The following is a 10159-nucleotide window of genomic DNA, read 5'->3' as shown; positions in this document are numbered from 1 at the left end:
TATTACAGAAAATATGGAAAACTTTTAAGACTACTTTTAATATAAAATTCATGAAACATGACCATTTTTCTGCTCATAAGTAAAAAAAAAAACAATAGAGCATTTAATGATACAATAAAGCATTTAATTACTTTTAGATCTGTTCACAAGTTTGGTGATCTAAGGCTATTGAACCAATACAATAATTTTCCATGTGGCAATTTACTATGATTAAGTACTACCATATTATATAGTAAGGGTTTCATTTACTTTCACTATTAAATACTGTATCAATGTGGCCATTCAATGCTTATTTTCTGAGCACTAAAAAGTTAAACACTTCAATATTCAATATTAGATCATGAATCTAATACATTTAAATACAAAAAAGCACTAGCATCATAAAAGCAACTGCTTTCATTGATTAATAAAACATTTAATAAAATCCGAGAGGGGTCTATAAGGTTACCTTACAGTGACATCTTTCACGCAAATAGTTCTCAGTGTATAGAGATACAAAAAAAAAAAACTTAAAAGCAATAACATTAAAAACGTTTTCTATTTCAAGCAAACAAAATCATTTTAAAGCCTGGTCCCGGCACACTGAACTCTCACTTCCAGCAAACTGAAAGTTCAGATTATATTTTCCATTTGCATTCATTTTTAAGTATTAAAGGTGCTGAGGTCATGTATACATAGCTCCGTGTAGATCCTCTAATCTATGATCTCTTTGTCTTCTCCGTTCCTGTAAAATATACATACAGACAAAATTCTGGGCTACATTCTAGTGTTGTCACATAAGACTCTATGGGATAAATGAATGCACAAAGGACTAGATTGTGCTTGAATAAGAAAACAGCTATGACCACACTCACTCTTACCTTATCTTTTTTAAACTCCTCATAGTCTGGATTGTCAGTGGGTAGTTCAAGTCGACACAAAGGACATGAATTGGTCTGTAATGTTACATAGTAACATGATAATGCCAAACTATGAAACAATCTACATCTAAAATGTAATCTAATAACAGAATCACACAGATTCACCTCAAACCTGTGATCTCCCTCAAAACAACTATTCACTTTACTGGTTGCTTTCAGTGTGCTTCTTCATATGACCTCATGGTGTCAGTCTTCATTATTAGCTATTTTACTAATCATTTATATAAATGTACCTTACTGAGCCAAGGCAGGATGCAGCCTGTGTGGAACAGATGTTTACAGGGCATCTCTCTCATGGTTTCTTGCTCCTCAAACTCCAGTAAACACACTGGACACTTTAGGGCTTTATCTGCAAAATGAAGAAAGTGATGCAAAAAAGCTCCAGGAGAATGGCAGACAAGTATTTTAAGTATCTAATTCAATCACAATTGCTGCCAATGCCACAGCACAAAAAAATATATATCTACCATTATCATCACTTAACTTTACCACCATTTCCCAATGTTCCCAATGTTTATGCAATAATGATTTGCTTTCTTCACACTGTTATTGATTTCTGTTAATATGTAGTTGGTCCATGAATAAGAGCTGACTATAAATGAATAGACTGTCACCTGCTTGTTCAGGTGAGATGATGACCACAGGAAGGCTCTGAACCACTGCTTTTGCTGCAGAAGGAGGGAGACGCTGGCCCCAATCCGACAAGTCAAATGAACCTGAGTCAATATCGAGGCCCTGCATTAGAGACCTACAGCCCCAAAATAATTTTTGAAAATGTTAGCTCTAGTCTCATTTCCGTTTCATCCAAACAGCTATAAAGGCTGGTCTTGCATAGGGCTACACAATTAATCGAAAGAATAATTAAGATTACAATTTACGGCTGCTGCAATTAAAAGAATATTCCATGTTTAAGTTAAGCTGATCATACTGATCAGCACAAAATAATTTTTTTAACTTATGCCTCCTTTTCTTTGAAAAAAAGCAAAAATAGTGGTAATATTGAGGCCATTCAGAAGTATAGCCACAAGACTTAAAATGCATGTTAACATGATTTAAGTAACAAAATGGCTTACAAACCTTGTCTGTGTAAAGTTTTAAATCTAATTTAAGAAATCCATTGCCACGACATAACGCAGTAAACCCTTAAGCAACCGCAAAAACGATGATTTAAACAACTTTACATCTCAAATAATACAGAAGTTTTTAAAAAAGAATTAATGCAAGTGCTTTGCATTTTCTGCCTTTAAACCCTCCGACGTTTAGTAGGGAAATTTACAGCGCAAATTATAGTTACACCAGCGATACTTGTGCATCAGCATTACACGCTGGAAATGTCCCACCCCTTACTGAAATGGAAAATATGATTGGTTACCAATATCAAATCGCATCTGAAATTATCATTCTGATTGGTGGATCAGATTAGTCATACTGTCTGTCTTGTCTGTGCCATCAGTTGCGCTCCTGCCTCCCGCTGCTCTGTGAACGTTTAGAGAGAATCACTGTACACGTATTAAAAACACAAACACATTTTATTTGGGGCCTGGGTAGCTCAGCGAGTAAAGACGCTGACTACCACACCTGGAGTTGCGAGTTCGAATCCAGGGCGTGCTGAGTGACTCCAGCTAGGCCACCTAAGCAACCAAAATGGCCTGGTTGCTAGGGAGGGTAGAGTCACATGGGGTAACCTCCTTGTGGTCGCTATAACATGTGGTTCTCGCTCTTGGTGGGACATTCTCCAAATGTGTAAAAGCTTCATGAACACTCAATTTTCATTGATCGTGTGAGTTGTAACACCTTCTCCTAATTGGTTAACTTCAGGTAGATTGCCAAATTGTCTCGTTCAACCACGCACACACCTCACAAATTCAAGCCGACAGCTCCTGAATTTTTTGACAGTTTTAAAAATTATCAGGAGGTCGTGAGCTGCTCGTAAGCCACTCGGCTCCACTCGTAATAACTCTCACACGATACGAGCCGCGACCACACGAGCACCAACGATTTCAGCGCGATCTCTCCCGACTGGAAAAAAAAAATGGTCGGGAGCTCGCACAACAGCTGAAAATCGCACCATGTATGCCCGCCTTAAATGTGCACTCAGTAATTCTAATCCAATACACTTTGTCAAGTTCTGTAAATATCTCCTCACAGTCTGCTAGCTGTCCATTCTGTGTGTGGGCTGAAAAAAAATCTAGTATTTGTACACAGCCCTGGCACTGTGAATGGGACAAAAAACAAAGTGGATCAGACTGATCCACACAACACTACTCCAGCCAATCAGCAACAGGGGGTGGTTCTTGCACGTGCACAGGATGGGGGGTGGAGGCAGAGCGAGAGGGAAATTAATTAAAGCAACAGCAGGGGGCCTGGGTAGCTCAGCAAGTAAAGACACTGACTACCACACCTGGAGTCGCAAGTTCAAATCCAGGGCATGCTGAGTGACTCCAGTCAGGCTTCCTAAGCAACCAATTGGCCCGGTTGCTAGGCTAGGGTGGGTAGAGTCACACTGGATTAACCTCCTTCCATAATGTGGTTCTCGCTCTCGGTGGGGCACGTGGTGAGATGGCGTGAAGCTTCCACACGCGCTAGGTCTCCGCGGTAATGCGCTCAACAAGCCACATGATAAGATGCGCTTATTGACGGTCTTAGACGCGGAGGCAACTGAGATTCGTCCTTCAAATGTTGAAAATATTTAAGGTAAAAAAAAATAAACTTAGTTTATCTGCCCAGTTGACAGCCCTACTGTCTTTCTTGATACTGTCTTACCTTGCAAGCTCCAGGAGGGCATTCTGTCGGTACTGTTCTTCTGGATTTGTGGGTTCACAGTCATGCTCATCAAAATATGAGGCCATTTTCTGAGCTAAACTGATGGATACATAAATTAAATGTGGATTATATACAATGACAACTTGGAATGGTGGTAAAGGTTTATGGCCTCACAAAAATTCACCATGATATTATTATAATAGTAACACTTATTGTACTAGGCTAGCTATGGTATTTTGGCAGAGATTTCCATTCATAGTAAATAATCTATAAATAATCATTTTTTATTACAACTGAGGCAGTTGCAGTTATACTTCTTTAATTGTGCTTAGGCTACTATTTTTCAAAACAAATGTTTGTTTTAAAGAGACTTGCATTGATCTATTTCATTGGTCTAACCATAGTAAAAAGAAGCCAATTATTTACCTGTTTTTACTATGATCAATCTATAAACATGCAGGAACTATGGTAAAAGACCCCTCTCTCTTCAGACTGACAAAGAGACTGTAACTAACTGAAGACATGATGTGTGCTCAAAGCACTGCTTGAAAACACTTGAATTTAATCATTAAAAACTTCCAAAGGCTTTTTAAAGGTACAAGCTGACATCAAAATATAAAAAACAATACCCTGCTAGCTGGTTAGCATAATAATACAAAGTTACTCTCATTTACCAAACATGATAAAATCTCAAAAGGTCTGTACTTTAATAAAGGAAATTCGACGGCAAACTTAATGTCTTTTAAATTCACTTACAGTTCTGTTTCGAAATTGCTGATCATCAGGGATGGAAACTTGTCTCACTACACTGTTATCGCGAGCAAACTTTTATCGCGATATTTGCGACAGGACGGGGGTTACCAGATTGCGTAGTTCCCTCTTCATTGTTTCTCGTTCATTAGAATACTTTTGACAGACACAAATATCATGCTCTACTGATTCCTCTGTTCCACAGTGCTCACACAATCCTGTTGGATGTTTATTTATTAATTTAAAAGTTTTATTCAGCATGGTATGCCCAACCCTTAATCTTGTTAAAATATTTTCCACTTTGGTGCTTCTTTTAGCTATCCTCGCTACTCCTACTTCTCGTTGTATTTCATAAAGTTGACGTCCTGTGTTTCCTGTATCCCATTTTTGTTGCCACTCCTTAGTAGTATATGCTTTAGTTATTGCTTTTGCTTCATATTTACTAAGTGAAATATTCATGATCTCATTTTCCAAAGCCTGTTTTGCTAACCCATCAACCACTTCATTGCCCTTTATCCCCCTATGAGCTGGTATCCACATAAATATTATCATGATGTTCATATTCTTAAATCTATACAGATTTTCATATATCTCATTGACTATATCCTGTCTACTGTGAGATATGAATGATTGTGGTGACTTTTATGCCGAACATGAATCTGTACAAAGAATAACCTTTTTGATTTGTGTCTCTTCTATCCACTGTAATGCTGTTCCAATTGCCATCATCTCTACTGTGTATACTGACAAATGATCTGATGTTCTCCTATTAACATAATTTTTTAAGGATGAAATACTCAAAGCAAAACCTGTTCTCCCTGTATTAGGATCTTTAGATCCATCAGTATATACTGGGACAAATGCTTGATATACAGTTTGTAGTCTATCTTCAACAACATCTACAATATTTCCAGAGTCTTTATACTCTTTCATTAACTCTTGAATATAAAAATCCATGAATACTGCAGGAAACATCCAAGGTGTGAGTTATTGATAAGGATACTGTAGGAATGTATCTTTCCTGACTTAAAGTCATTTCTCTAGCTTCTTTGTTTAAGCATTTAGTGGCTGTCTTATGAATATGTTCATTCCATGTTAATTTTGCATCAAACCACACACCCAGAAACTTAAAAACTTTAACTTGTTCAATATTTTGTCCATACATCTTTATCTGTGTATCAATGCCTCTTTTCCTAGTGAACAATAGTGTTTTGGTTTTCTCTACTGAAAACCTGAAATCCCATGCATATGACCATTTTTCTACCACCTCAATTGCCTCTTGTATTTTTCCTGTAATATAATCTATATTCCTTCCCCTTTTCCACAATGCTCCGTCATCAGCAAACAATGATCGCCCAATGTCTCCAAGGACTTGAGAAAATACATCATTTATCATAACTGAAAAGAGTATTGGACTAATGATGCTGCCCTGAGGGGTACCATTTAACACCATATAGCTTCCAGATAAGGCTTTCCCAATTCTGACTTGAATGAATCTATCAAATAAAAAGTCTTTAATCCAATTATAAATTCTACATGCTATTCCTATCATATCAAGTTTGATCATTAATCCTTCTTTCCAAACCATATCATATGCTTTTTCAACATCGAAGAAAACTGCCATCACTGATTCTTTATTAATTTGAGCTTTCTTAATGTCATTGTCAATATAATTTTAATTATTTAATTTTATTAAATTTGCAAATTTGATTTTTTTATATTTTTGCTTTCTAATTATATACATAAAATTTACGAATATAGTAATTACATTTTTATAATATGATAGGAATGCTACGTTGTGCTGTCTTTTTGTTTTGTAAAAAAGTGGTGACATGTAACTGTTACCTTAAAGATCTATTTCTGCATGATCTACTATAAAAAATTACTTTTGTTGGTGTAACCTTGGTTGATTTTCTCAGGTTAAATAATAATAATATTAATAATAATAAAATATTACATAATTTCTTTATCTTTAAAAGGGGTTCTACAGTTACTACATAAAAGGTTTTCAAGTTATGAGTCTCTCTTTGCTAGCAGAACAATTGCGATCAATTGACAATAATTAATACACAGTAAAAAGTGGTAACGTCCAATTATAACCACAAGGATCTTTCTCTACTTGATCTAACCCATAAAAATAACTTTTGTTGGTGTAACCTAATTTGTCAGGTTGATTTAGTCAGATTAATTAGCTATTTTAATCTGAATAAAACCAGTTAATTTAAATGTTAACATATGGAGCACATTTTTTACATAGTTTTAGCACTGTACAAAATGGTTCAAAAGTGTATTTTCTCCCCCATTTCTATTTGTGTCAGGCTGTCTTGATTGGAGTCTGTCTTTAAGTAAAGACACAAGCATGGGGAGCACTGTTCCAACCAATGATAAAACAGCATCCATCCCCGATTTGGCCCCTTCAGGTATTTCAGTATTTTCAAAAGTGATTCCAAATGGACATGAATATATTTGGAAAATGATGACTGCTATATACTACTTAATAATTTAATACTATGAATCTATCTACTATAAATCAGCTATGATTCATTGGAACCATTAGGTCCAAAAACAAATAATGGCTTTTTATATCTGCTTTTAATGACAAGCAAATAATAATTAAAATATTAAGAGCTTTCATTCTATTTTGTTTGGAATATTTACAGACAGGCAAACAGACGTGGTTTTCTTTTGTCTATTTTTTGAAAATCCTTTAATATGATTTCCTGTTCAAAATGTCAGGAGGCAAATGTGACCAAACAGAACATCAGCCAGTAGAAATGATAAAGGTTGTAGCTCCAGTCTCAGATGGGTGGCATTCTGAGGTAAATGGTGGTTTAAGCTCAGTGACCAGGAAAGAGCAGTGCTGCTGGAGGCTGGAAAGGCTTCTTGGAAGAAGTGCTGAAATAGTAAGAATGGAAAACACAGAGGACAGCGTCTGTACTGAGGACTTCTCAACAAACTTCAGAACTGAGATGCTGGATCTGCCTGGCACAGGTACAGTATACAGAATGAGCAAGGAGTAGTAAGCGGTTACCTCTAGTCACTGATCTGATCTAATGGGATAGGTCAAGATGGAAATTATATGTACTACCAGTCAAGAGTAAGTAAATATACCTACAGTAAATCCATTTTTAGTTTTGTAAAGTAATTTATATGTAGACACAATGAAGCATTTAAGCATAAGCCTTTGGATAATAGATTGTTAAAGGTCAAGATGAGAAACAAAAATTAAGTCCATGTGTGTTCGCTTTATGTCGCTTTGGATAAAAGCGTCTGCCAAATGAATAAATGTAAATGTCAAATGTTCAAAATTCATGAAAAGCTCACATTTACAAAATTAAAAATTTTTCTTTGACGTATATAGATAGGGTGTTTTATTGCTTAAGTTTGTATATGAATATATCATAGGAATTTAAACGATTTTAAATCATGCATGACTAATTTTGTCCATCCTGGCTCCAGCCCCTGGTGCTCCCATTAACAGAAGTGACACTGCCGACCTCACTGGGCCCCAGAGGAGCCCTCATCATGAAAGATCAAAGAATCACCTACAGCATCCCTCCAAAATACCAATCAGTCTCCTTGCAGGTACCGCATACTGTTCTCTGTGTTCTTGTTGTGCCTTCTTGTCCTGCTGAAACATTTTGTGGTGTTGTGAATTTCTGAACTTAGATGTGTGTTAATCTAAGAAGAGCAGCTGTTTAAATAGATAACTTAAATACAACCATTTACACAGATCTGATGAGTACTTTATGAGTATTTATGCCATTATATACCCTCTGACAGGAATTCCTATGCAGAGTTTTGATTTAGTCACCATAGACACTGATCTGGAAAGGCTGTGCTCAGAACAGGTTCGACATCACCTGAAGTCTGCACTCAGCAACAGGATAGGTTCAGGTGTGGGTGCTCTACTCTGTACTATAATTAACATCTGTGTCAAATGCCATGTGTTAATAAGGTGTACGGAATGCTTGTGCTATTTTATTGAGGCTACAATAATTTTCATGCAATAAAAAAAAAAAAAGAACTTTCCCTTTTGTCAGTTTTACTCAATCCTCCCAAGTTCATATTGACTTAAATTAACTTCAGTTTAGCATGCTAACATTTCCTGTCACTTGCTAGCATATCACTAAAGGAGTTTCATTGAGTTAAAGTATTTTGGCAATTTAAATTTTGTTGGGTTTACTTGGTTTAGTTTGGTTCCCTCTGTCTGAATATTTAAGTTGAAATGATATGATCATTTTAATTTAAGCAAACTCTTTTCAAGCATGTGGAACCTCTGTCCAAGTTTGAACCAAGTTCAGTTTGAGTGTTTTGCAAACTCTGAACAGAGAGAGCTCACTACTGTAACGTAGTGCTGGCTGCTGGCAATGACGATGACGAAGACGTAGTGTAGAGAACCCAAGTGCAGTTTATTTACAAAGTGAGAACCAATAACCCTGACTACAAAACAAAACATGAACTGGACTAGACTAGACTATGGCTTGGCAACAGCGTACCAAACACATACATTCACATTCAATACTTGACAAAGACACAATGGAAAACATGAGGCTTAAATACATGGAGGGAAAACATGAAATCACATGACAAGGGAAACAGGAACTAAACATTTCAAAATAAAAGACATGAATCAACAAAATACACATGACATATCCCCCCCACTAAGGGGCAGCTCCCGACGCACCAACATATAAACAAAACACGTAAAACATGACATAAATTCAAAGTTCTGTAGGGAGCTGGGGGGGGGGTGACCAGGGGAGAGTCCGTGGGGGATGGAGCCATGAGAGGCACGAGGGGCGGAGCCATGGAAGGCGGAGCCGTGAGAGGCTCGAGGGGCGGAGCCATGGATCTTGGTGCCCGGAGAGTAGCCGAAGACTCGAAGAGCCAGGGTGGAGCTGATGGCAGGGAGGACCAAGGCGGTGCTAGAGGCTTGGAGGAGCAAGGCGGAGCTGGGGGATCGGAAGACTGAGGTGGAGCCGGTGGGACTGAGGACTGAGGTGGAGCCGTAGGGAAGGAGGTCCCCAGTGGAGCTGACAGATCGGAGGGACCAGGCATAGCTAGAGGATCGGAGAGCCAAAGCAGAGCCAGGTGACTGACAAACCAAGGAGGAGCCGGAGGGACGAGGGACCCTGGCAAAGCAGACAGGCTGAAGGACCGCAGTGGAGCTGAGGGAACGCAGAGCTGAGGCAATGTCGAGGGACCGACAGGCCAAGGCGAAGTCTAGGGCTTGGAGGGTCCAGGCGGGGTCGGAAAGCTGAAAGTTCCCCTTGCCTGCTCAGGAGAACTAAGGGTGGGTATAAGGGTGGGAACCTTCTCCAGGTCCAACTGCTCAGGTGTGGCTGTGACATGGCATGGAGCAGGCTGAGGCGTTGCTGTGACGTGGCATGGAGCAGGCTGAAGTGTTGCTGTGACGTGGCATGGAGCAAAAGGTGGCACTAGCTCAGCGACCATGATGAGGAACGCTGGCTCGGTGGCGGACATGTCGTGGAACGCTGGCTCGGCGGCGGCCACGACGTGGAAAGCTGGCTCGGTGGCGGACATGTCGTGGAACGCTGGCTCGGCGGCGGCCATGACGTGGAACGCTGGCTCGGCGGTGGCCATGACATGGAACGCTGGCTCGGCGGTGGCCATGACGTGGAACGCTGGCTCGGCATCCGCCTCCCCCAATGATCTGTAGGGCGAGGTCGACATACTGAGCAAGGCTGCGACTGCCAGGCATC

General features: G+C 39.0%; 1 protein-coding gene across 2 annotated transcripts; it reads right to left on the bottom strand.

Annotated features, from left to right (window-relative positions):
- Position 1: 1 nt before the first annotated feature.
- Positions 2-4497, bottom strand: LOC127432612 (E3 ubiquitin-protein ligase RNF181-like). Of its 2 annotated transcripts, XM_051683927.1 has the most exons (6): positions 4440-4497; positions 3684-3782; positions 1535-1668; positions 1154-1269; positions 861-935; positions 2-724 (listed from the first exon to the last, which is right to left on the bottom strand). In XM_051683927.1, exons 1-6 carry the CDS (start codon positions 4463-4465, stop codon positions 665-667), a joined length of 510 nt encoding a protein of 169 aa, XP_051539887.1. In that variant the 5' UTR covers positions 4466-4497; the 3' UTR covers positions 2-664. The 2 variants fall into 2 exon arrangements, with proteins under 2 accessions (XP_051539887.1, XP_051539879.1); XM_051683919.1 differs by having other exon boundaries at positions 2-935.
- Positions 4498-10159: the final 5662 nt, after the last annotated feature.

Source organism: Myxocyprinus asiaticus, chromosome 4 (genome assembly GCF_019703515.2).
Source record: "Myxocyprinus asiaticus isolate MX2 ecotype Aquarium Trade chromosome 4, UBuf_Myxa_2, whole genome shotgun sequence".
NCBI classification, from domain to species: domain Eukaryota; kingdom Metazoa; phylum Chordata; class Actinopteri; order Cypriniformes; family Catostomidae; genus Myxocyprinus; species Myxocyprinus asiaticus.
This window is presented reverse-complemented; position numbering and strand designations above follow the sequence as displayed.

Excerpts from the sequence above, each read along its gene's own strand:
- LOC127432612 (XM_051683919.1), bottom strand. The coding sequence starts at position 4,465 with ATGATCAGCAATTTCGAAACAGAACT. Across the intron at positions 1,669-3,683 it reads GCCCTCCTGGAGCTTGCAAG|GTCTCTAATGCAGGGCCTCG; the intron begins GTAAGACAGTAT and ends TTGGGGCTGTAG. Across the intron at positions 936-1,153 it reads TCCTGCCTTGGCTCAGTAAG|ACCAATTCATGTCCTTTGTG; the intron begins GTACATTTATAT and ends GTAACATTACAG.